Source organism: Crotalus tigris, unplaced genomic scaffold (assembly GCF_016545835.1).
Source record: "Crotalus tigris isolate CLP2741 ecotype Arizona unplaced genomic scaffold, ASM1654583v1 scf7180000023598.3388751, whole genome shotgun sequence".
Lineage (NCBI taxonomy): Eukaryota > Metazoa > Chordata > Lepidosauria > Squamata > Viperidae > Crotalus > Crotalus tigris.
This window is the reverse complement of record NW_024100068.1, coordinates 1922991-1950801: the sequence shown is the minus strand read 5'-3', so window position 1 is coordinate 1950801 and position 27811 is coordinate 1922991. Positions and strand designations below refer to the sequence as shown.

Genomic DNA, 27811 nt, shown 5'->3' with positions numbered 1-27811 from the left:
CTGTTTAATAATTTATTACAGGGGTTAGAGATCCCTCCATCCTGGCGTAATGCATTTATATCATTGATTCCAAAAGATAGTCAAGATCTTACTTTGCCTAAAAATTATAGGCCTATATCTCTTTTAAATGTGGATTATAAAATTTTTGCAAAAATTTTAGCTAACAGGCTTATGGGGATCTTGCAGCAGTTTATACATAGGGATCAATCGGGTTTTATAACTGGAAGGTATATGAAGAATAACGTTAGACAAATTATTAATTTATTAGAGTATTTAGAAAAGAATAACCAAGTCTCTGCAGGCTTGATATTTTTGGATGCTGAAAAAGCCTTTGATCAAGTGAATTGGCAGTTTATGCTGTGTTTAATCAAGGAGATGAATTTTGGACAAAATATATTACAAGTATTATCCAATATATATCAAAAACAGACTGCTCAAATTATTGTAAATGGGGGTTTGTCAGAGGCTTTTGTAATAGAAAAAGGAACAAGACAGGGATGCCCGTTGTCTCCGTTATTGTTTGTTTTAACACTGGAAATTTTGTTGATTAAAATTCGGGAGTCTCAAGAAATAAAAGGAATAGAAATTAATAAAAAAGAATATAAATTAAGAGCCTTTGCAGATGACTTGGTTGTTACTTTGTCTCAACCTGTTTCTTCGGTGGTGAAATTATTACAATTGATTCAACAATATGGACGTGTTTCTGGCTTTAAAATTAATAATAATAAGACCAAAATATTAGCTAAAAACATGACTAATGGTGATAAACAGGCTCTAGTTAACTTAACAGACTTTGAAATTGTTGATAAGGTAAAATATTTGGGGGTTACATTATCTGCTTCTAATGTAAAATTGTATAAAAATAATTATGAAAAGCTGTGGATGGAGGTACAGAAGGATTTAAAAAACTGGAATAATTTACAGTTATCCCTTATGGGCAGAATTGCAGTTATTAAAATGAATGTCCTGCCAAAGTTTATTTTTTTGTTCCAAATGTTACCTATCTTAAAGAACGAACGTAATTTAGATGAATGGCAAAAAGGTATTAATAAATTTGTTTGGGCAGGGAAAAAACCAAGGGTGAAACTTAAAATAATGCAAGATTTTCGTGAGAGAGGTGGACTCAAGGTACCAAATATGAAATTGTATTATGATGCTGTAGTATTGACATTGATTAGCGATTGGGTGAATTTAACAAATACAGAAATACTTCATTTGGAAGGCTGGGACCTATTTTTTGGATGGCATGCCTATTTAATATTTAATAAAAAAGTGGATTGGGTTTTTAAGTCTCATATTATAAGAAACTCTTTGCTAAGAGTGTGGAGAAAGTATTATAAAAGTGACTTCAAAATACCATTATGGGCTATACCTCGGCATGCCATAGAAGGTATAAGGAAAGGGGTAAATATGGACAAGGTCTCTTACGTACAGTTATTAAGATGGGATGGCCAAGACTGGCAGTTAAAATCTTTGGAAGAATTAACACATGAAAACTTAACTTATTCATGGTTCCAATATAGACAAATAGTGGATAGATGGAAGATGGATTGTAAAATGGGCTGGCTTAGAGAAGATGGAATTTTTTTAAAACAAGTAAGAGATCAAAGGCCAACCCATATTAAGAGAGTTTATGGGGTTTTAGTGGAATTAGATTCAGAACTTGAACTAGTTAAAGATTGTATGATTAAATGGGCACAGAATATTGGTGAAACGATTTCAATGGATACTTGGGAACTTATTTGGATAAGAAATGTTAAATTCACACAAGCGCAAAATTTAAGAGAGAATTTTTATAAGATGTTTTATAGATGGCACCTTGACCCAAAGAAAATGTCCATTATGTACCCTAATCTACAGCCGAAATGCTGGAGATGTGGATATTTGGATGCTACCTATTACCATATTTGGTGGACGTGTAAGCATATAAAAGCTTTTTGGATTAAGATATGGTGGAATATTCAAAGAATTTTTAAAAGGAGGGTAAAATTTACTCCGCAATTATTTTTACTAGGTATTGTTATTGACTGTGATGCTAAGGAGGTTATATTGATGTTAAATTTGATTACAGCCGCTAGGTTGTTAATAGGACAATATTGGAAGAAGGAATCTTTGCCTACTTTACAAGAATGGTTTCATAAAGTTTCGTATTTGGCAGAAATGGCAAAGATTTCGGCTTTCTTAAAGGAGCAATCTCAAGAAAAATTTTTTGCGGTATGGGAAAAATGGATAAATTTTATACAACATAATTTGGATATGGAAAAATATTATTTAGCCTTTTTATAATTTGTAATGATTGTTTTTTCTTTCTTTCTTTCTTCTTTTTCTTTTTTATATATATACATTTTTAATGTATTATTATTCATATATTTTTTTTTTTTTATATATATATATGCTTTATTTTTCGTCTACTTTCTTCTTTCTTCTTTCTCTCTCTCTCTTCTCTTTTTATTTTTTATTTTTTTTCTTTTTTAGTATATATTATTCATTTTAAAGTTTATGTTATGTATATTATTTTATATATATTATTACTGTGATTTTTATTATTATTATTAATTATTTTATAAATTGCAAATGTTATTTTTAAAATATTTGTTAAATAATCCTATATTCAGTTCTGGGAAGTCGGGGGGGGGTGGGGTGGTTGGGGAGGGGGGGGTGGATTTTTATTTGTAAAACTTTTGAAAAATTTCAATAAAAAAAAAAAAAAAAAAAAAAAAAAACCCCCAACTAGGACAGGTGAGGAAGAAAGAAAATCATTAATAAATCTTTGCTCAACCTTCTGCAGTTATACTTGCTTTCCTTTCCTCTTCTTCTTCCCAGAGTTTCCCTTTTTTTCTTTTGTTTTTATTGTATACTACCATGTTTCCTTGAAAATAAGACCGGGTCTTATATTAATTATTGGTCCAAAAGATGCATTAGGGCTTGTTTTCTGGTTAGGTCTTATTTTGGGAGAAGCATAGTACTAAATGTCTCTGTCTGGATGACGATCTTAACTGGGGCTTCTCTTCTGCCTAGAGCAGGGCTTTTCAACCTGTGGTACGCATGCCACTTGTGGTACATTAATGAGTGGCAGGTGGTACACAGCCCTGCCTAGCCAAGTGTAGTGGGGGAGGGAAAGAGCCAGCACAGGCAAGGATGTACAGTGAGAGAGTCCTCTGGAGCTGCAAAGGCCCCAGGCTCACTTCTGGCTCACCCTTCCCCATGAGAATGGAGGAGTGGGGCGGAGACAGGAGAGCCTATAAAAGGAGGCAGTTTGGGCAGGAGAGGGAGAGAGAGAAAAAAAGCAGCAGCCTTGGGAGGAGGCGGAGTCAGCTGCACAGAAGAAGAAAGAAGGAGGAGGGGGAGGGGGACAAGGAGGGGGAGGTGGGGGGAGAGGAGATCAAGTAGGCTGGCCATGAGCCGATCTACAACTGCTGTGGCAGCCACCTGTGCTGGCAATGGCTGGAGGTGAGGCACGGAGGAGGGAAGGAGATGGAGAGTGGAAGGATTCTTATGTGCTTTTGTGACTTTGAAGTTTTGGGATTTGTGCAATGAGGGTTTTGTGTTCTTAAGGAGTGTTTGGCAATTTCTATTTGGCTGTTGGCTGATGGCTGATGTCTCCTGTTAGCTTCTATTGTTCTGCTGTTGTTAGTTGTAAGTTTTGCTGCAAGGGATTTTGAAATATTTTTCTCCTAAATGGATTTTGCCTGTAGCATTCCTTTACTTACGAATGGGGCCATTTGAGGAGGTTGCCTTAGCAGGCAGCCAGTACTTACATTTTTTTTCTTCCTTAAGTGCCGGCTGCTCTCCTTACTTTCCTTTCTAGCCAGTAGCTAATTCTTAAAGGGGAATGTGCCTTTTTAAGCTAGTTCACTCAGCAGCTTGTCTTTTCTGTCTCTGGAGGCCTTTCCTTGTTTGATCAATATATGGAAGAGGGAAAATATGGGGGGGGGTTCAAATTCTTCCTTCAGAAGGAGATGGGAATGAGAAAAAGGGAGGCAGGGAAGGGAGGGAGGAAAGGAAATCCCGCCTTAGCACTTGGCCACCAGCAGCTCTGCTATTGAGTTTGCTTGTCAAAAGGTTGCAGAAGGGATCACATGACCCTGGAACACTGTGACCATTATAAATATGAATCAGTTGCCAAGCATTCAAATATAAATCACATGACCCTGGGCATGCTGCAATGGTCATAAGTGTGCAAAATGGTCATAAGTCATTTCAGTGCAATTGCAACTTTGAACAGGTTTTTTTTTTTGGTCATCAAGTTTTTGACACCTTGCTAGGTGGTACTCGAATATTGCCATATCCTAAAAGTGGTACAATTGGTAAAAAGGTTGAAAAGCCCTGGCCTAGAGAACCAAAAGAAAGGGCCAATATCTTCACCCGCAGCTGCCAGAACTTATCTTTCACTATATTGATTCAACTACTGCCATCACCCACTGCTTGGGTGCCCTGTCCTTTATCCACTTAAGAACTGGTTGTGGGCTATGTTACTTAACAGCACTGCCCCAAAGTTTTTTTAATTAATTGGACTTATATGCTTCTCCAATCATAACTGACTCAGAATAACAGAGTTGGAAGGGACCTTGGAGGTCTTCTAGTCCAACCCTCTACTCAGGGAGGAAGCCCTATACCATTTTAGACAAATGGCTGTCCAGACTCTTCTTAAAAACTTCTAGTATTGGAGCATTCACAACTTCTGGAGGCAGGTTGTTCCACTGATTAATTGTTCTAACTCTCAGGAAATTTCTTAGTTCTGCGTTGCTTCTCTCCTTGATTTATTGCTTCTTGTTCTGCCTTCAGGTGCTTTGGAGAATAATAATAATAATAATAATAATAATAATAATAATAATAATAATAATAATAATAAGCACCTGCAACATAACACCCCAGACTTAACAATTGTCGATAAGAAAGACAAAAAAGTCTGGATAGTGGACGTGGCAGTGCCTGGAGATAGCAGAATAGAAGAGAAAGAACTGGAGAAGATAACAAAATACAAAGACCTACAAATAGAAATAGAAAGACTGTGGCAAAAGCAAGCAAGGGTAGTACCAATAGTAATAGGCTCCTTGGGTGCAATCCCAAAACAACTGGAGCACCACTTGAACACCATTGGCATTGACAAATTCGCTATTAGTCAATTGCAAAAGGCGGCCTTATTAGGAACTGCTTCCATCCTGCGACGATATCTGTAATACCATCAAACATCCACATCTGCCTATCCCAGGTCCTGGGTAAGGACTCGATAGGTAGACAAAATGCCAAATCCAGTCTGAACATCTGGCTGACTGTGCGATGATCAATAATAATAATAATAATAATAATAATAATAATAATAATAATAAGAAGAAGAAGAAGAGAAGAAGAAGAAGAAGAAAGAAGAAGAAGAAGAAGAAGAAGAAGAAGAAGAAGAAGAAGAAGAAGAAGAAGAAGAAGAAGAAGAAGAAGAAGAAGAAGAAGAAGACGACAATGACGTTGGAAGGGACCTTGGAGGTCTCACAGGCAGGTAACCCTATACCATTTCAGACAAATGGCTGTCCAGTTTCTTCTTAAAAACTTCCAGTGTTGGAGCATTCACCGCTTCTGGAGGCAGGTTGTTCCACTGGTTAATTGTTCTAACTGTCAGGAAGTATCTCCTTAGTTCTAGGTTGCTTCTCTCTTTGGTTAGTTTCCATCCATTGCTTCTTGTCCTGCCTTCAGGTGCTTTGGAAAATAGCTTGATTCCCTCTTCTTGATGGCAGTCCCAGAGATATTGGAATACTGCTATCATGTCCCCCCTCGTCCTTCTTTTCATTAAACTAGACATACCCAATTCCAGCAACCGTTCCTTATATGTTTTAGCCTCCAGTCCCCTAAGCATCTTTGTTGCTCTTCTCTGTACTCTTTCTAGAGTCTCAACATCTTTTTTACATTGTGGTGACCAATACTGCATGCAGTATTCCAAGTGTGGCCTTACCAAGGCATTGTAAAGTGGTATTAACACTTCACGTGATCTTGATTCTATCCCTCTGTTAATGCAGCCTAGAACTGTGTTGGCTTTTTTGGCAGCTGCAGCACACTGCTGGCTCATATTTAAATGATTGTCCACTAGGACTCCGAGATCCCTCTCACAGTTATTACTATTGAGCAAGGTACCCTCTATACTATACCTGTACATTTGGTTTTTCTTGCCTAAATGTAGAACCTTACTTTTTTCACCATTGAATTTCATTTTGATAGTTCAAGTCTGTCCAGATTCTCCTGTATCTGAAGCCTGTCTTCTGGAGTGTTGGCTATTCCTGCCAGCTTGGTGTCGTCTGCAAATTTGATGATTTCCCCATCTATCCCCTCATCCAGATTGTTGATGAAGATGTTGAAGAGCATTGGGGCCAGAACAGAGCCTCTCTTCTTTGTGGCAGCCCCTGAGATATTGGAACACTGCTATCATGTCCCCCCTCGTCCTTCTCTTCATTAAACTAGACATACCCAATTCCAGCAGCCTTTCCTTATATGTTTTAGCCTCCAGTCCCCTAATCATCTTTGTTACTCTTCTCTGTACTCTTTCTAGAGTCTCAACATCTTTTTTACATCGTGGTGACCAAAACTGCATGCAGTATTCCAAGTGTGGCCTTACTAAGGCATTATAAAGTGGTATTAACACTTCATGTGATCTTGATTCTATAAGGCTTAAAACTTCTTCAGAAATTAAGCACTTTTATAAAGGGCAAAGTATATTTAAGGAAGTAAAAATGTTATAAACAATATAAAATTACCTTTCCAAAGGTGAATTGTTGGGAATATTTAAAAAAGAGCATCAACTTTACATTATATCAACAAAGATAAACGTAGTATTATGCCAAAAGCCATTTCCTGGCAAAATGTTAATGTAAGAATACACAGTGATATGTCTGGAAGCAGAATTGCTCTCTGTAGACAACCTGGATGTGAGTCAGAGAATATTAGACTGAATGCTATTCACCAGGAACAGAGATTTGATAACATGTGACTTGTGTCAACTCTGGAGATGTCAAGAGATATACCCTAAAAGAAATCAAAATGAAAAAAAAAAGTTTCTAAATGAGCCATTCAGCCTTGAAGGCAAACAGCTGGCAACATCTCAATTTCTGAAAAAAAATAGGAAACCCAGGTGTGCCCTTTGAAGTTCCTTTCTTACTGACTGATATCAAAAGGGAAGAGCATATGAATGTACATCAGCACATATTGGTCTCTGCAAAATTATAACTATGTCCCCATTTTTCATGAGTTCTAGCTGTTATTTGCTGATGATCAGCGCAAGTATGTGGATGGGATGAGCTGACAGAATATTGATTTTGTGTCAAAAATAATACCTGTGATGAATATGGAGAAACAATTAAACCAACTGCACAACCAGCTTTTGGATTTCTGTGTGTCTCTTCACAAATCATTTGGGACTTACAGATTTTAGAGGCCATATTCTACTGTGATAGTTATGTTCAGACAAGATTATCTATTTGACATCTTAATAAATATTAAATTCTATAGAGTTTAAATACTATTAAGTACTATGGAACAAATATCTTGAACCGTATTTAAGACTTATTTATTTATTTTCCTTTCAGTGCCTTTTTTCTTTAAGTGGTTCTCATGCTGATTAAAATTTGGTAGAACATCTAGAGCAGTGATGGCGAACCTTTTAGAGACCGAGTGCCCAAACTGCAACCCAAACCCCACTTATGCATCGTTGGGTGCTGGGTGGGTATGGCCCATTGGCTGGGTGTGGCCTGTTGGATGGGCGTGGCTGCAGTGGTAACGGCAGACTGGGTGGGACTAAAAAGTTCAATCAATCAATTCAAACTTTGCAAGATCTTTTTTTTTTCCCTGCAAGAAGTTGAAATTGACTGATTAATTGAACTTTTTTTTTTTTGCACACGGTGGCAGAGGCCTAAAGTGAAAAGGTTTTATAAAACCCAGCTGAAGGCCTAGGACTGGGGCGACAGTGCGCGTGCCCACAGAGAGGGCTCTGAGTGCCCCCTCTGGCACCCGTACCATAGGTTTGCCACCACTCATCTAGAGATACCAAGTCATTGTTATTGGCATTATCAAACTGGATTTCACAAGATTCCAAAAGAAGAATTACAACTCTGTAACCAGAATGCATTATTTGCTAGTGTGTGTGTGTGTTGTGTAATATTAATAGTTTTATTAATAGCTAGTATGAGTAGGTTGTCCCCAGTTTTCCTAAAAATAGAAGTTGTAATTTAAATTTTCATTCATGGAGTTTTGGCATTTGTGCTAGTTCTCTAAATAGAATACACTGTGAACCCATCTTTGTACTTTTTATACTGTAGAAGGAGTTATTATTGCCTTCTTGATTGCTTAGTCTAATTTACAGCTCTTTTATTTCCTGGATGTCTTTCATTTAAGTTCTAAGGTTAACGATCTTGATGCTGCTTTAGTTTCTTACTCCAGATAAGGTCCCATTGGGGGCTATTATTTACTCACTGTATCCTCATAGATTTGGTTTATATATACTTAGCTCCAGTGCTTTTTTTCTTAAAAAAAAAAAAAAGGTGCCGTAACTAACACATGTCATACAACCCACTTTACGTACCCTATAAGGTGCCATCCAAAAAAGGTGCTGGAACTCCATTCTGGGCGTTCTATGACAAAAAAAGCCCTGCTTAACTCTGTCACATATTGAATATCTAGAAATATGACAGTGGAAATCCCTGAGAAAGCTTTTTTTCCCTTATATGAACAATATTCATGGCCATTTTCCTGTGGCTTGTGATAGAGATTTTTTTTTTTTCAAACTGGTGGGAGTGAAATGATGAAAAGAAAGAAGAAATTATAAAACAGGACTAAATGAAGAAGACTGATAGCAGATGCTTAAATACCAAATCTGCCTGAGAAGTCTTTTTTTTAAATCTTCACTATGGGGAACATAGAGTTTGCATAGCTGGATGAGTGGGTTACTTGTGTCTTTTGCTATACTTTGCAGAATGGCAATGGAAACAGATTGCTAATGTCAAACTTATAATCTTGTAAAGATTTCTGTTAGAATGTTGGCTTACTGGTTATTAAGATTTGGTTGCAAATGCACTTTGCACACTATTATGTCTAGTTAATGTTTATCTTTCAGCAGCATTTAAAAATCAAAAAATATGGATGGTTTCTAGACCTTTGCTGTCTACCTGATTTTGTAAAGCAAGTGGACTCTCAAAATAATAGCCCAGAAGATTTTTTTTAAGTCAAATCATTAAGAAAACGTAATAGGAATCAAAGTATGATTTGTCTCTTTGGTTTGAAATTACAGCCAGTTCTTTGTCTTCAGATGCCTCTGCTCCAAATTAGGAACACGGACATTGGTTCCTAATCAAAATGACACCAAAATCCTCAAATGTCATTATAAGCACCACTCATTTTCACACCACCCATTTTCACCAGCCTTGTAAAATTACATGCCAGTGAATAAGGGACAAAGTTTGCACTGCAAGATTCCAATATTATTTTGTAATTTGTGTTGCCTCTCCCTCTAGCACCTTTGACTGGAAGATAAACTAATTTTTAAAAATGCAGTATTAAAGAGATATGTTGATTACTTTGTCCCATAATCTGTTGGCTAATTGGATCGTATTTTGTTGTCTTGAAAATAGACCAGTTCATGGAAGTGATTTGAATGTCCCTTCTTTCCAGATGTGAAGAAATGTGAAGTTATAATATGGCGATATAAAATTTATTTCAATTTAAATTGTTTTATACTATAACATTTTCTAAAAATTCATGTTTTAAAATGTTGAAAACAATATTTTGCTTATATGTAAAACATATAACAATGTAACAATATAATCTTATATATAGCAATAGAACAAAGGGAAACAATTTTGCCATTATTAACTATAAAAACTTTAACAAACTGCTTTTATATTTCTAGTGTCATTATAGAAACAAACAGCTCATTCTTTTATCAACATCAGCAAACCTGTTGAAAAGGCTAATGTGCAAATTTAAAAGCTTACCCTGTATGCCCCACAATAAAACACATTACACACTTAAACAAATAGAATAGATGCCTTTAACCTTTTAAATAAGAGCTGTTTATAAACTGAAAAAGAATTGAATGAAAACATGTCAACATGGCTAAAAATATTTATATTCACTTTTTTCCATTATTTTTTTCTTGTTTTATGTAGAATATTACAACGCAATTAAGGATACATTCAGAAAAGTGAAAATGGCTTTCTGTTTTCTGAGGCAGATTGAAAACCTTTTAGAGTGGATTGCTCAGAAGATCCAAAAGCAAAGGGAAAATTAAAATCTTCTTTACCATCTTGAAAAACCTGAGCAGAAGGAAGTGTTGGAAATGCAAATGTAAATGAGTCTTCATTATCCATTTTTCCAAAGAAATCTCCTTGAACAGAATAATATTCTGAATTAGCATTTGATACAGTATATATCAATAACATATGAATATTGATTATAAGCCATTATTAAAATAAAAAATAAAAGAGAACACCATTGTTAATCATAACATTGGATTTGAAATTCTCCAGAGTATATAAATTGGGAAGATGGCATTAGCTCCTGGATGGAGTTCTTTTTTAAATATTTTTGTTAAAAGAGTAAAGTCATAGTCTGGCTCTCAATATAAATGCCTTTCAGTAATTTATGAATAGACAACAGCTAGTCACAACATATTTCTACTATGAAAACTTACCAATATCTTTGTGTGGAGAAATTGGATTTATATTTCCAGTAGAGCAGCTTTCACCTGACTAAAAGACCAAGTGAATTCATTAGAAAATGGCACAGTAGGCATATGTATGGGCAAATAGGATAAGAAATGAGATAAGAGCATACCCAGTGGCACACTCAATAATACTAAGGAAGAACTCATTAGCTTTATTCATGGGGGGGGGGGTGTCACAGCATCAATCAAAGAACCTCTGCAACAGGCTTTGTTTTTAAATGTGTTTAATACCTCTCTAATAAATTAAAGATGATCAACACAGCTTGTGGAAGCAAACCCATAGTTAATTATGTGGGGTTATTTTTCTGACCTGAATTATTCAACTTAATTTGTGGTCCCATACTCCAATTTCTTTCTAAATATGTCCTATGCACCAGGAATAATTATTTGCATTTCCATTCTATCCTTTGTTTTCTCATATTTTTCCTAAATGATTGATTGATTGATTGATTATTATTCCATCAAGTTACTATGTAACCACTTAGTGACCACTTATATAGACTTTCTCCATGACAGGTCATCTTTCAGTTCATCCAACAGTGCACTCTGGAGAAGGCTATTCAGATGTTTTAGGGATTTCTTGACTTCTTTAACAGGACTCCAGATCACAAAAATGGCATTCAAATACCAGAGCCAGATGGATGGCTTTAAGGGTTCAATATCCCATGCCCTTTGAATTTCTTCATGTAGAAATTGGCTATGCCTAGGCTAAATTGGTTCCCCATAGCAATTCCCACATTTTGCTCATAAAATTCATTGTTGTGTGTTATGTAACTGGACATGAAACAATGATGGAAGAGGTTTGTGGTATCTTCAGGAAATACTCTCTTAATATATAACAATGTCTTCTTGAATTATGCTGATAAATTGATTAGTTTGATGTGGTCTCCTTGATCTTTGGTGAAGAATGAGACCACATCAAAACCAATCAATCACCAGAACTGAGTGTACTGAGTTTCTCAACTGAGTTGAATCTTTGTAACTGCACATTGAACAGAACACAATAACAGGATATAAAGAAAGGCAAATGAAGAACATGAGCATAATATAAACAGTAATGCTAACTTGCATATATAATCAAGTATAAATAGGATAATGTACCATCTGTCTATGGAGATTCTCAGTCATGCAACTCATAGCTGTCTCAAAGGTGCTTTTTCAAGAGGCAACTGGACTTTCTTGTTTTTCTTTGAAGACATTTCACTTCTCATCCAAGAAGGTTCTTCAGCTCTGACTGAATGATGGGGAATGGAAGTACTTAAATTTCTTGCAGACAGCTGGTCACTTGCATTCTAGTTGTTTAGACCACTTGGAGATTTATCTGTGTCCTCAAGGTCACCTGAGTGGTGCAAATGGGTGTGGAGCCTTCTTGGAACTGCTGAAAGGACTGTGTTGTAGACTGGAGATAGATGATGTCATATCCCTCCCCTTCTATTGAGAGAGGGCTGTTCAATTTGATGGCTTCTTTGACCCCTCTTTCAAACCAGTGGTCCTCTCTGTCCAAAATGTGGATTTTGCTGACTTCAAAAGAGTGGCCTTTGTCTTTTAAATGCAGATGGACTGCTGAATCTTGTCCTGATGGGTTTTTTCTCCTATGTTGTACCACGCATTTATGAAGTGGCTGTTTGGTTTCCCCAATGTACAGATCTGCACATGTCTCACTGCATTGTACTGCAACTCTGTGGACAGATACATCAAATTCACATGGGAAGATGTTAAAGAAAATAGTCTAGCCTTCCTGGACTGTGCAATACACATTAAGGAAGAAAGAAGCCTTAACATTGGAGTTTACAGAAAACTGCCACACAGAGATCAGTATTTACATTTTGATTCTCACCCCACTGGAGCACAAAATGGGAGTTATTGGAACCCTACATCACCAAGCTGAAGGCCGGCCCACCAGCAAAGATGGGAAAGAAAAAAAAAACTAAAACACATCAAGGAGGCCCTGAGAATGTGTAGCTGTCCCAAATGGGCCTTCATCAAAGCCCCCAAAAGACCCTGCAGGAGCTCCTCCATAACAGAAAAGAACAATAAATGAAACAATGTTGTCATTCCATACATTGCAGGAATATTTGAAAAGTTCAGGAGAGTCTTCAGCCAACACAACATATGTGCTCACTTTAAACCCAAGAATACACTAAGGCAAAAGCTTGTCCACCCCAAGGATAAAACACCCAGATACAAACTAACATACTGTATATGCAGTACAATGCAGTGAGACATGTGCAGATCTGTACATTGGGGAAACAAAACAACTACTTCATAAACACATGGCACAACATAGGAGAACCATCTGCATTTAAAAGATAAAGGCCACTCTTTTGAATACAGCAAAGTCCACATTTTGGACAGAGACGATTGCTGTTTGAAAGAGGGTCAAAGAGGCCATTATGTGAAAACTGAACAGCCCTCAATAGAGGGGGGGGGGAATATGACATTATCTCCAGTCTACAAGGTGTCCTTTCAGCAGTTCCAAGAAGATTCCACACCCACTTGCACCACTCAGGTGACCTTGAAGACACAGATAAATCTCCAAGTGTCCTCAACAATTCTCTAAAAGAATGTAAATTACCAGCTGTCTGTAAGGGATATAAGTCCTTCCATTCTCCACTATCCAGTCAGAGTTGAAGAAGCTTCTTGGATGAGAAGTGAAGAAAAACAAGAAAGGATAATGTAGCATCCAGTAAGGGATAATGTAGCATCCAGTAAGAAGCATTGTGGAACGGTGACCTGAAATGTGGCAGAAGGGAACTATAGTAGCAAGACCAAAGTCACGTCATGGTCTGTATGCATCAACCAGGCCTTTTTCTCTCTGTTCCTTGGCTTTGGCACCTCTTTATTGGTTTTCTTCCACTTAACTCTAGGTCCTGATCATGATTATTCTTCCCTCTTTTATTCAAGAATAGTCAAGTTAGGATTTCAATCTGAATATTGTCAATTCTAGCCTAATCTTTAACAAAAACACAAAGTTTCCCTGGTGAATGGGTTAATCACCCTAAAAAAATAGCTAAGTACACTAAACATTTATTATTACCTGATCTAATGAACTCTCAGTTCCAAATGCAGAAAAATCAAAAAAATTAAATGCAGGTGACTGTGTCTTTGAAGTAAATCCAGCAAGAAAAGAAAAAGCAGGTGACTTGGCCAGTAATCCTTCACTTTCTGGTGGAAATCTAGTACAATGAAAGAGAAGAAGATATAAATATTAAGTGGAACTTAAAAATCATTCTTTAGAAGGATCCTGAAGAAAAGCAAAATTTGAATTTGGACAATGCTTACAGTTCAAATGGAGTTCTCATCCCACCAGAGTCAGGTGTCTTTGGAAGTATGTTAGGCTCTGGAGTTATTAGCCGTGGAGTTGCTGCAGTATCTTCATCTCTTGTTGAAGAATAACATCCAGTAGGTTTAGTATAAATTTCTGTCTGCCTATCCTGTTCAAGAAAATGTTGCTATATCATATTTGAGGAAACCACAACTACCACAAATATATTCAGGGCTTTTAAATTTTTTCAACAATCACTTTTGGGGCAATAATATGAAAATTTAAGATATAAATTTATTTATTTATTTATTTCATAAATGTACTTATTTAATTTATATGCCACCCATCTCGCTACCCAAAACACTATCCAAATTTATAAATCAATATATAAATTAAGGAATGAGAACTGAAGTTTGTCTTCAGAGAGAAATCTACCCACATAGATTTGAAGCTGTTAGTCTTCTGTTCAGGAATGTTAAATGAAGAGCATTTTTCTCAACCAGCTGCCTTCCAAAAAGGTACAATGTAAGGATTTTAAAGTAGCAAACATCAACTCAACTAATATTAGCATATATCTGGTTTTCAAAATTATTGAAAATCATTTAATAGAACAATATAACAAGACGTTAAACTAACTTGAGATATAACTTCAGAATCCATTGATTTGTTTTCCTTTTGTTTGTAGTCAGTCTTTTTTCCTACCACAGAAAATTATATTTTATAAAAATCAAGATGGTATATAGCATTGGTGATTATACTAGTACATTATTGGAGAAGAGAAATGCATGCTGCTATATTCCAGTCACATAGCTGTATATCAGCTTTTAGCATCAATGTCAGAAAGATTGTAAGATACAGAAAGCAGAATACCAAACAACAATCCATCATTTGATTTATTTCCCTGAAATTGTGGACCCATGAGAAATTCAGCACCTAGAAGGGGTTTCCCAAACAGACAATAAAAAACAAATGTAATGAACTGAGAGGGTGAGAGGCAAAATATTCCAATGGCCACCTTAAGAACTTGGGGATCTGATGTAGGATATAACAAGGTGAAGAGCCAAGCATTGTAGGATCAATTGAGAAGGAAAAAAAGAAGACCTCACTTTACCCAAAGAAGTCATTCATACTTAATTCATTTCTTGCCTCACTTCAATGCGTGCAGTGCTTCAACTTACCAATGCAATATAATGGTAAAGGTGCTGGACTGGAACCACTGTGATTCAGGCTTATTTTATCATGGCATTCAGTGGGTAAGTCTATGCCAGTCCAGATCTCTCAACCCAATCTCTCATGAAGGGTTGTTGAGGGGTTAAAATGAAGGGAGATCCCTAAGTATGTTACCTAAGTATGTCGTCTAATAGCTAAACAATCTAGATATCTGGCCATAGGCTTAGCCATTCTAATAAATGCTCATATATAATTTAATTTTATTCATAATTTTACTCATCATTCTTATTGTGCATTTTTAAAATATTTAACTGTTCTGTTTTTATATTTTGAAGCACATTTTATATGCTGTTTTTTAAATTTTCTGCATTAATGCTGTGTTCTGTTACACATATGAAATAAATACAGTAGTGGCCAAAATTGTGGAAACCTTTTGGGAAAAGTGAACAGTAGAAATGCCATCTTTGGTTAAGTTTCCACAAATTTTGGCCTTGTTCACTTGATAGTACTATTTTACATCGCTTTCTGGGCAACCAGTCAACTCTTTGCACCATTACATTGATTTTATTACGTTTTACAAGCTTACTAAATGAAAGAACACAAAAAAACCTAACCAACTTGACACACTGACAAATGTCCTTTTCTCAGCTTCAATACATGACATCAATAACTGAATCCTACTGTGATCTGATTGGCTCATTACCAAAACAAGATGACACCTGATTGGCTCTTTAAACACTCATGCTCATTGGCTACAATCAGATGAAGAAAAGCCCCTGATATCAACCTAAGCGAGTTGTGCTTCCTTTTTCTGATTATTTGGCTATAACATTTCATAGAATACAATACAAATAATTGAACAAACTTTGTTGCATTACATTCTTGATTAAATTATCTTTCCGTTGATATATAATTTTATGGTACTACTCCCCCCAAAAGTGGTGTTATTAGCCATCAAACCTCAAAAATACACTTTTCCCAAAAGGTTTCCACACTTTTGGCCACTACTGTAAATAAAAAGTATGCTACCGTGAGCAACCAAAAGAATTATGGGATATAATTCTAGTATAGCAATAGCAATAGGATGCAGTGATTAGGGCTCTGCAAATCCTTTGAACCAGATCTTCCAGAACATACAGGGTTTGCATCCAAAGCTTTCACAACAGTTGTGTAAGCTTGGAAAAAGAAAAATTGCTTTAACAATACAAAAAAGTCATGTATTCCAAAGAACTTATTTCAAAGAATTTGCACAGCCCTAGAATTGGTGCTTGATCAAGCAAGTATAATCCATATAAATGAGATACATCACACCTTCTGTGTAATTAATAAACAATAAAATGTGGGAAATTAGGTGTACAAAATAGTAGTTATGAAGGATCCTAACAATTTTTGACTTTGGTTTAACATATTTATTTATTTATACAGGTAGTCTTCGAAGTTACAACAGCACTGAAAAAAGTGACTTATGACTGTTTTTCATACTGACAACCATTGCAGCATCCCCATTATCACGTGATCAAAACTGGCAACTGACTCATATTTATGATAGTTGCAGTGTCCCAGGGTCATGTGATCACCTTTTATGATCTTTTTTTTGTAATATATTTTATTGATTTTTTAAAACATAAATCACTTAATAATTGGTGAACAATGTGTTGTCTGGGTTTACATTTGTTAAACGATCACGAACAATTGATTTCTATAATCCATAATCCATATAATGGGGTTTTAGTTGATTTCCTCTTTTCCCCAAAACGTCCTCTTTTACAAACATTAAGTTAATACATTTCTTATTGTTTTGATAGATAACAATTAAATATATAATTTTTCCCAATATTCCTAAAAATAATAATCACATCAATATAATATTTCTTTTCTATCCAATCATTCTTATTAGCTTATCATAGATCCTGTTACAGTCCTTATTTTAAAAAGATTTCTCCCACAAAATTCAAAGTATTCTTACTGGTTAAGATTTTTTCAAAAATTAATTACATTTAAAAATTTAAGTCTATTTTTTCCATATGAACCATCTCAGCATTTTTACATTTCTTAAGGAATAGATAAAACAGTAAAAGAAAAAAGAAAAGAAAGGAGAGCAAGAGTAAAGAAACATAAAAAGTAGTCAAGAACACCAGCAAGGACTGTGATGTGGATGCTATTGTACATCTTAATAATAGTAATAATAATAATAATAATAATAATAATAATAATAATAATAATAATAAAGTTGGAAGGGACCTGGAGGTCATCTAGTCCAACCCCCTGCTGAAGCAGGAAACTCTATACCATTTCAGACAAATAGCTGTCCAGTATCTTCTTAAAAACTTCCAGTGTTGGAGCATTCACCGCTTCTGGAGGCAGGTTGTTCCACTGGTTAATTGTTCTAATTGTCAGGAAGTTTCTCTTTAGTTCTAGGTTGCTTCTCTCCTTGATTAGTTTCCATCCGTTGCTTCTTGTCCTGCCTTCAGGCGCTTTGGAAAATAGCTTGACTCCCTCTTCTTTGTGGCAGCCCCTGAGATATTGGAACACTGCTATCATGTCCCCCCTCGTCCTTCTCTTCATTAAACTAGACATACCCAATTCCAGCAGCCTTTCCTTATATGCTTTAGCCTCCAGTCCCCCAATCATCTTTGTTGCTCTTCTCTGTACTCTTTCTAGAGTCTCAACATCTTTTTTACATTGTGGTGACCAAAACTGGATGCAGTATTCCAAGTGTGGCATTACCAAGGCATTGTAAAGTGGTATTAACACTTCACGTGATCTTGATTCTATCCCTCTGTTAATGCAGCCCAGCACTGTGTTGGCCTTTTTGGCAGCTGCAGCACACTGCTGGCTCATATTTAAATGATTGTCCACTAGGACTCCGAGGTCCCTCTCACAGTTACTACTATTGAGCAAGGTACCCCCTATACTACTCCTGTACATTTGGTTTTTCTTGCCTAAATGTAGAACCTTACTTTTTTCACCATTGAATTTCATTTTGTTAGATAGCGCCCAGTGTTCAAGTCTGTCCAGATACTCCTGTATCCTAAGCCTGTCTTCTGGAGTATTGGCTATTCCTGCCAGCTTGGTGCTGTCTGCAGATTTGATGATTTCCTCATCTATCCCCTCGTCCAAATCGTTGATGAAAATGTTGAAGAGCACTGGGCCCAGAATCTTGGCACTAACGATCTGTCCCAAAAAGATGTACTCTCTGTGCAGAATGATTTCCAGAGCTTGGGGCAGGAACTTAGCAGGATAGGCTGTGGGCTTAATTTTTCAGAGGTTTTACCAGTGTATAAGGAGTAAAATGGAAAAGGCCAGCGTATAGCAGAATTCAATATGTAGCTAAAGGAGTGGTGTAAAGGGGAAGGCTTTGGTTACACAATATCTGTAGCTGGTCCAATGAAAAAATGTACAAAAGAGATGGTTTGAATCCATCCAACAAAGGGACTGAGTTACTTGGCAATAAATTCACAAATTTTCTGGAGGAATATTTAACAACAAGGGCAGTGAGTTAATTGTCCCCGGCAATCTAAAAATTATAGGGTTATCAGTGCATGTAACATAAATGTGTGTGTGGACAAGAATATCAACCTTGTTGTCAAGCAAAATCAAGCTTTTAATAGTGAGTGCCACACAAAGTGCACTAACCAAACAGTTGGTAAAAAAAGTAGGGGAACTCAGGCACCACACAGGTTATGTAGAAAGTAAACACAGGGTCAGTCATAAAGGACTCAAATGTCTATACACCAATGCACAGAGTATGAACAGTAAGCAGGGTGAACTAGAAATTCAGGTAAATGAGGGCAGATATTATATTGTTGCCATTAAGGAAACATGGTGGGATGAAACCCACAAATGAAACATACAGCTAGAGGGATTTAAATTATTTAAAAGAAACAGACCAAACAAAAGATGAGGTGGAGTTGCACAACAATGATGAAAACTGACTTAATGCATTTGGGTCAATATAAAAAGGGGCGGGGGGAATGACATTGCCATAGGTGTATACTATAGGCCACCCAACCAAACAGAGGAAATAGATGAACTGTTTGCTAGTCAGCTAACTAAGGTATATAGGAAGCACATCACAATAGTAATGGGGGACTTTAATTATCCTGACATCAACTGGGAGACAAACTCAAGTGGAAGATCAAACAGATTGCTGACAAACCTAGCAGACAATTTTGTCTCCGAAAAAGTAGAGAAGGGAAATAGGGGATTAGCCATATTGGATCTAATCTTTACTAGCAGAGATGAAATGATAGATGTTGAAACCACAGGAACCTTGGGAGGGGAAAGTGATCATGCAATATTGGAATTCAACATTCTGGAAGCACAAGCAATAGAACAGTTTTTACCTTTTGTATTTTCAGTGTTAAAGCACTGTTTAGTAAGTGTGTTCTTGTGATTAGCTAATAATCTGAAACAATTCAGAAAATAATTTACATCAGCAGAATTATCTTCATATATTTTCATAAACTACATATTATTAATGAAGGTAGGATGACTGAAAAATTACCTATTTGATATTTCTTTGGGATCATTTGTTATAGATGAATCTGTTTCTACAATCTTGGTTTCTGAATTATCACATTTCTAAAACAAAAAAAATGTATTTCAAATTAAGAGGAGTATAAAATTCTGATAGAAGATCCATTCATTCTCCTAGAGCACTAAAAATAATACTCAAGTGACACTTATTCCTCCCTGCTACTATATTCTTTCTAACTTACCCTTTTTGTTGGAAGGAAAATTGTTGTAGTAAAATCCCAGTATATTTGTTTGTTTTTATTGTTTTTATTTATTTTATTTTTAGCATGTCTTAAAGAATTGAACATTGGATGCTTGGACCTTGTATATCTTTTAAGTAACTTTCCTGTTTTTTTATGAAATTGTGTACTATACTGTACTGTATTTAAAAGGAAACAAAATGCATTTGATCTAAAGGACTTCATATAGTAGATAGTTCTGCTCATACTTAGACAAAAAGAATCCCAATAGAATTAAAACAGAATGATTTTTGTAAAACTATCTTTAGATGCACTACAATATTTTTAAATACATTTTATTGTGCTGAACTCATGAATGCATATTATTCCTTCTGCTTTTTGTTTGCATACCAGATTGCATACCTGATTTTCATTTTCTACATGGTTGAAATACATACTAGTCACTATGGAATGTCCTGCCAGGTCCTCTTTCTTTTCTGCACCTGTATTATATAAGATTATGAACTCTATATTATTCAGCTGATTCTCACATAGGAATAATATAAAACTGATATCAAAAGGGTAATCACATAGTAGTAGTCATCTTATAGTAAAAAAAATTACAATATTTGAGTAAGGTTTTCACTATTTGCACCCACCATAACACAAAATTGTCCTGGCAACACCTTTTTGGTATTATCTCCAGGCTTATTTTTTTTTTAGCTGAAGCAATGTTAACGCGGTGTTTTCCCCTTATTCCAACATGATTCAAAGATAACCTGTAAACATGTTAGGAGAGAAATCAGGTGTTTGCAATGACTCAAGGCAAAGGCTGGAGCAGTAGGACATGAATCAGCTGTAGGGATTACAAATTTCATGCTGATACAACTTTGTGCTGACCTTCTGCAAACATCCAGCTAGTATAGACAGTAGAAACAGAGGGCACTAAGGGTAGTTCAGTGAGGCTCAGAACAAAAGAACAATATGGATATAATCTGCCCAGCATTCTACTAGAATTATTCAGATGAGAGAAATCAGGGCATGAATCAGCAGCTATGCAATCTCAGCCATGAAGAACAGATGGATTCTGTGAATATTCATCAAATAAAAATTACAAATGTTGATGGCTATACTGATAAAAGGTTTTAAGAAAAGTTCTGTGTCAATTTAGATTTCAGAAGTACAATAATCTTGTCCCTGTTCAGTTTGAGATAGTGATGACATCTAGGTTAAAAAATGGTGCCAGGCTCTTGGAAAAGTATGCCCACAAAGGATGTGACATTTCTTTCTTGTAAGAAAAGAGAAATAGGGCAAAACAGAGCTCTATGGGCTCAGAGCAGGACAGTGTCTCTCTCCCTTGAAAGGGAAAGATGGCATATCACCATAGAAAACAAAAAATAGTCAGTTGTATTTGACTAACTATATGACTTATATAGAAACACCTGCATTTCCTGCAACAAAGATATCAAATTATGCAGGAAAGTACCTTAATATATTCTACAATATTCAGATTATATACCTCAAAATCTCACAACTAAATCTCTTAATATTTTGTTACCTCTGTCTGTGATCTGAAATAGTGGTTTCACAGTTGGCACACTTTGAACTAATTTCTGAAAAATACTAGGTAGATTAAGTGGTTTAAATGTGTGTTCTTTCTCATTCAATAAATGTTGACTCTCTTTGAACAAGCTGAAAGAAAGTTTTAAATCAATGAAAGAAACATGGAAATATATGAGACACATCTTTTATTTTACTTTGAAATAAAAGGTAAGAATATACAAAAATGGATAATCTAATCTAATGTCCTCACTGGATAATGTCTATTGAGCAACTTGCTTAATAGAAATATGAGAAGCATAGGAAAAATACCAAATTGTTACAGAATTATTGACCTACCTATGACTAAAACTGTTAACACAAACTTTTCTTTTTGAAAACAAGTACATTATTGCTGCAAATGTTTTGATCTAGGAGCCAACAACAACTTCTTAGAACAGTCACACCAGTGGTGGGATTCAAATATGTGAACAACCGGTTCTCTGTGTGGATGCCGTTTTCAGACGTCCATTCTGGGCTTGGGCAACAAAAAGTAGCTATTGGTTCTGCTGAAGTGGTGCAAACCGGCTGAATCCCACCACTGAGTCACATCTTTTCCCAGGATCACATAGCTACCCTTTTATATTTTTTAGGCAATATAAGATGACTCTATTCCACTCTAAGGTAATCACTGCAAGGGAATTTTCACATTAGAAAAGTATAATATTAAGGTGACCAACTGTCCTCCTTTAGGAAGGACAGTCCTCCTTTTGTGAGTTCTGTCCTCCCTCAAAAAGTGTCCTCCTACACGTCCTCCTTTTCAATATTTGAAGACTAATCTGCAGGGCTTTTTTTTCTCATAGAACGCTCAGAACGGCGTTCTGGCACCTTTTTTTGATGTTTTTTTTTTCAACTTTTGCATGAGCTGTGCTACTCCTATTGGCTTTTGAAAGCCAATAGGAATTGCTGCTGAGCACGCCAAAACATCTGGCCGGCAAACTTTGCACAAGTAAGTTGTCTGCAGCGAAGGTGTATTGGCAGGAACTTTGCACTCCTCCCTGTTACCCAACTACACCATCTCCTAGTTAGTCCCGAAGATACCTGGAGGAGACTGGAGCTGCGATGCCATGGTAGCTTTCTCTTGATCTTCGGCCCTGCTAGGGCAATAATGGCTGTGGGCACAAGAGGCAGGGGCAGTGGGGCTGCTGCAGGCGGGGGTGTGAGGGGCGGCGGTGGCCGGCTGCCCTCCGTGCTGTGGGAACTGCGGGGCCTGCTCTACAGGTTGCGCAGGGTGGGTGGTGGTGCTGGTGGAGCAGCTGCAGGTGGGGTGTGTCAACAGCGGGCTGCCCCCCGAGGCCGGAGCAGGTGCAGCTGGTGCTTTGGGAGCTGCAGGGCCCGCTCTAAACGGCAGGGCAGCAATGCTGGTGGGGCGGCTGAGGGCGGGGGCACGGCATGTAAGCATAATTACAATATAAAATGTTATTGTTACAAATGTTTTTTATTATGCATTTATCATATTATAGTGTATTCTGTATTATTGTTGCAATGAATAAAATGTTTCTTTTATTTACAATATTTTTTTCTTCAATTTATTTGTGTCCTCCTTTTCATTGTAAAAAAGTTGGTCACCTTAATAATATGAACCTTTTTACACTAGTCAATTTATGTGTAAATATTATATTGAAAACCTGTATTTAAACCTGTTAGAACAGAAATATCTCTGCAAAATAGTAAGTAAAGCAGATACAATTTATAATAGTATGAATTTGTAAGGGGGAAAACTTTTGGACAGTAAAGATTTCAACGTTCAGCAACCTCTTTATAACTCATGTTTTAGTGTGATAAATTTGATTTTAAAATGCCACCTTTCATCAAAGTCCTTCTTTCTTTCTTGATTTTTTGCTCTTTCCTCTATCACATTAGAATCCTCTTCCATCTGTTCAGTATGCTTTTGATCTTTGGTAACATTGCCTAAATGCTAAAAGATAAAATGCATTTATTTTGTGCAAATGTTTTATTTGTTTATTTTTATCCCATCTTTATTACATTTATAAATAACTCAAGATAGAGAGCATCTTCCTCCTCCTATTTTCCTAAAAAAAAAAAAACCTAACCCTGTGAGTCACACAGCTAATCTGAAGTCACTTATTTCTGTCTAACTTTCCGTGCATACATGCACAAACCAAATAGTCTTTGACTTTTCTCCTGGCAGAATGTACTTAACTAGGTGTTAGGCTTCACTTATCCTTATAATGTATTTCTTATAAATACATTTCCTTTCTGTTATAGTTATAAATATAGTTATTCATTAATCACTGCTTAGATTAGATTCCCACCTTCAGAAATACTTCATACACTCCAGTCTCTAATACAGGGGAGTCAAACTGCCGGCCCATGGGCCGGTTGCATCATGTGGAGGCCGCACCCATCCCAGCTCCGGCAATGCAGGGGGGAAAAAGTCATGATACATCGCGACACATAACGTGACGTGGCGAGTTTGATACCCATGCTCTAATATATTACTTTTCCACTGTGATCTGATGCAGTGACATGTTCACATAGACTGCAACATAAGCACTTACCTCTTTGAAGTAGTTCATTTTCTTTTCTAGCTCTTTTGCAGTTCTGACAAGTTCAACTGATTGCTGCTTGAGAACTGCTGCATGAGTAAGAGTTTCCTTTGTGTTCTGCTGCAGAGAAGCACTTTCATATGTTAAGGAGTCAATAAAACATACAATTTAACATTCAGATAAAAACCTAAAAGGGACCACAATTCTGCTCATAGTTATGAAGAGTTCATTTTCATTTAAATACCTGAAATCAATGAATTGATTCTCCATAATTTGGATAATTTTATTCTCCATCCAAATTTACCAGTTTGTGATTAACATCTTGATGAATCATTTGTTATTAGCCCCCTCAAAGTATACAATATAAGACACATTCAAATATTTTAAAAATTGCTAACTTGTAACTAACATGCAGCATATTGTGTTAATTTCATATAGCATTTTAATTATGTGAAATTGACTTCCAACAATTGGTCCTAGTATTTCAAATTAAATTGAGGATTAGGCTACAGTGCAGTCTAGTGGTCATGGTATAATTTGTATATTAAATGCTCAAAAGTTTAGAAAACATTACATAAAACTTTTGAAAAGATGAAGTTCTGCTAGCTTCTATAAATCTGGGACCAAGATAGTTAATTCCATTTCAAATAAAACATGAAATAAAATTGCATCAATGTATTGAATGCATGTACACTGGTATTATACTCTGATAGAATGGTATCCAGGAATAAAACAAATTACTCTGCTCTTGTGTAATCCCTCCTCAAATCTCAAATTGGTTCATTGGACTGAGGGAGCTACTGAAACAAAACTAGAGAGACATATAGGGGAGAGATGAAGAATAGTGAGGGCATGTCCATTTTTAGACATAGGCTATAAGCCAAATTTGCTTTAAATTCTATCCCCAAAATTTAAGATGCACGATGTATATTGGATGGATAACAATTTACATTTAGTAGTTCTAAAAATAATATATAACTAATTATTGTGATAGTTTATTTAACTAAGTGTAATCATTTTAAACCAAATTTAAACTAGTATTTCCTATTTCCCTATATGGAGCTTGATTACACTTACGTATCCTGAATATATGAGCATTGTCCACAATTACTTCTCGTCATTCTAATTTAGTTAGTTTCTTAAGTGGCAAAATACATTATTGCTACATGTGCTTATCAACTGACATAACAGCTTGCAACTATCATGATAGAATCAATAGGAGTTGAATGGATACATATGTGTTGCCCATGAAGAAAGTGACTGGAAAGGACCAGGTTCTGGAAAAAAGATGGTAATGAATTAATCTCATAACTGTTCTGCATCTTATTAAACAGCAAAGAAGGAAAACGGTCCAAGTTGTTTATTCTATTGTTCTAATAGAAATAGTTATTAATAATAATAATAGCAGTAATATTAGTTAATACACCCATTTATGATTTTGCTCACATAGCAGTTTTAGTGAGTGGGTGAGGGTTATTGCTATTGCTATCAGAAACCACAATTCCTTCCTAATATACTAAAAAATCATTCAGAAAGCTATCACCACCTATCTAGTTTCTATGAATTTGTGTCATAGTAACACAATATTCATGATACTCAGGTATACATCTTTTAATGATTGTTGTCCCATCTCTTCTTTTATTAAGAATCTTTTTTTTCTTTGAAAACATTCAGTATATGAATTTTGCTAATTCCTTCCAATTTTAGTTAAACCTAAATTTTATGTCTCAGAACAATTCTACTTCATACCAATCCTGTCCAGTTTTTTTCTTTTTTTGGCATATTAGTTTTGGAAGATGTAAATAGATACATTTATGCATACTTACAAATCTCGTGGTATTTTGGAAAAAAATGTAACATTAGAAATCCAAATCAGCAGTTCTAGAAAGTGTTTATGAACTGAATATGTAGAAATTAAGTTTATGAGAATGAAAAATTAATTAATCTATGTATAAAATACAGTATTAATCCAAATAAGTAGTCTTTAAAAAAAAGCAAACAGACACATTAAGCATAATATAACAGATTTCAGAATAATGCAATCTTTATCAATAGCTTTTAATTTCAGGGGGAAATGCCATTTCAAATATGCCTATAAGGGAAAATATTCTGAAACAATAATTTAACTTTTATGTTTATTTTAACTCATAGTCTACATAACTAAAGACTCTGCATAAATGAAATTAAAATTATTTAAAGCATATTTTACTGTGAAGATCTATCAATTCAGCTTCTTTCTGCTTAAGTAATTTGGAATTTTGTTGAACTTGATCTTGAATTTCTTCATATTCTTTTTTTTCACGATAATATTCTCGGGCAATTGTAGTCTCTAAATATTTTGCTTGGTGCTGCCTGAAAACTTCTTGATATTGATTCATAGAATCCTGGTACAGTTTTCTTTTAAAACAAGAAAATAGAGTCATTTTTCACTGGTGATTAATTGTATTTTCAAAGGATTAGCACATTTTACAATATATACTCTGTTCAACTGAAGTTTTGCAACAATATTAACACCATATGCTATTATTTAATTAACTGTGAATATTTCTGACAATTTGTATTTATTATTAATACATATTATTACTATTAACATATGTGGCATCCTAATTTAACTGCCCATGAAAAAATACTTTATATTGTTCTCAAATGCAATTTTCACTTCTATTTATTAATGAATAGAACATCAAATTATTCATAATATAACTATCTCTAATCATTTAACAAAATATGGCTAGTAGGTCACTGGATATAAAATAGATCATTGGACATTGCTCTTCAGCTCTCAGATTCCTAAAAGGCAGATTACGCATCATGAATACAGTCTGCCAAAAGACTGTATCCCTATTGCCAAAAGATGTAAGGCTGTAATTTCAATGTTTTTTTCCCATAATGTGGGTTTGTAAATCACTCTTTCCCCTTAAAATAATATTTTATATTATTTCAGAATAATTCTGTCATTGATTGATTCAGTCTTATGTATTCAATCTTTTAGCACTGTAGTATATATATTTTATTAATTTTATTTTTCTTAATTTAATAAAAAATATGTTTGATTTTAAAAACTCTATCCTATTCTGGTTAGTAAACATAATACAGATATTTAAGTCGTAAAATGAAATGTCTTTGAAATGTTCAAATGTCTTTGCATACTTGTCTTTTTCTGTTGCTTCTTGGTAATTCTGAAGTTCTTTCTGTAAAGATTCTTCATGTTTTTTCAAAATCACATATGTTGGTTTCCAGCTAGATCAGTAAGTTTAAAATAATAATAATTATCTATTTGTTGAGCCAGCATAAGAATTGTCCGAAGTAACAAAGCTATAATATAATTCTCTCTGAACTCTTTCCAGTGTCTTTTTTATATTTGGTCACCACAATATAAAAAAGATGTTAAGACACTGGAAAGAGTGCAGAGAAGAGCAACAAGGATGATTAGTAGCTGGAGGCTAAGACATATGAAGAATGGTTGCAGGAATTGGGTATGTCCAGCCTAGTGAAAAGAAGGACTAGGGAAGACATGATAGCAGTGTTCCAAATTTTTAAGAGGTTGCCACAAAGAAGAGAGGGTCAACCTATTTTCTAAAGTATCAGAAGGCAAGACAAGAAACAATGGATGGAAACTAATCAAAGAGAGAAGCAAACTAGAACTAAGGAGAAATTTCCTAAAGGTGAGAACAATTAACCAGTGAAACAACCTGCCTCCAGAAATTGTGGGTGCCCCATCGCTGGACGCTTTTAAGAAGAGATTGAGCAATTACTTGTCTGAAATGATATAGGGTCTCTTGCTCATACAGGGAGTTGAACTAAATGACCTCCAAGGTCCCTTCCAATTCTGTTATTATGTTCTAGTGCACTGCATTTTGAATGACAAGTTAAA

General features: G+C 35.5%; 1 protein-coding gene across 7 annotated transcripts in view; it reads right to left on the bottom strand.

The window, feature by feature from the left end:
• Positions 1–9827: 9827 nt before the first annotated feature.
• CUNH14orf39 (chromosome unknown C14orf39 homolog) overlaps positions 9828–27811 on the bottom strand; it is a 38256-nt gene continuing 20272 nt past the window's right edge. For all 7 annotated transcript variants that reach the window (XM_039319534.1, XM_039319539.1, XM_039319536.1 and 4 more), the window contains 14 exons: positions 27088–27177; positions 26147–26334; positions 25172–25214; positions 23950–24070; positions 23233–23345; positions 21387–21520; positions 20252–20331; positions 19639–19715; positions 19478–19539; positions 14598–14659; positions 13979–14130; positions 13734–13872; positions 10664–10721; positions 9828–10357 (listed from right to left, as the gene is read on the bottom strand). In XM_039319534.1, coding sequence (XP_039175468.1) covers positions 10167–10357; positions 10664–10721; positions 13734–13872; positions 13979–14130; positions 14598–14659; positions 19478–19539; positions 19639–19715; positions 20252–20331; positions 21387–21520; positions 23233–23345; positions 23950–24070; positions 25172–25214; positions 26147–26334; positions 27088–27177 — 1510 coding nt within the window. In that variant the 3' untranslated portion in view covers positions 9828–10166. The remainder of the gene's footprint in view (positions 10358–10663; positions 10722–13733; positions 13873–13978; positions 14131–14597; positions 14660–19477; positions 19540–19638; positions 19716–20251; positions 20332–21386; positions 21521–23232; positions 23346–23949; positions 24071–25171; positions 25215–26146; positions 26335–27087; positions 27178–27811) is intronic.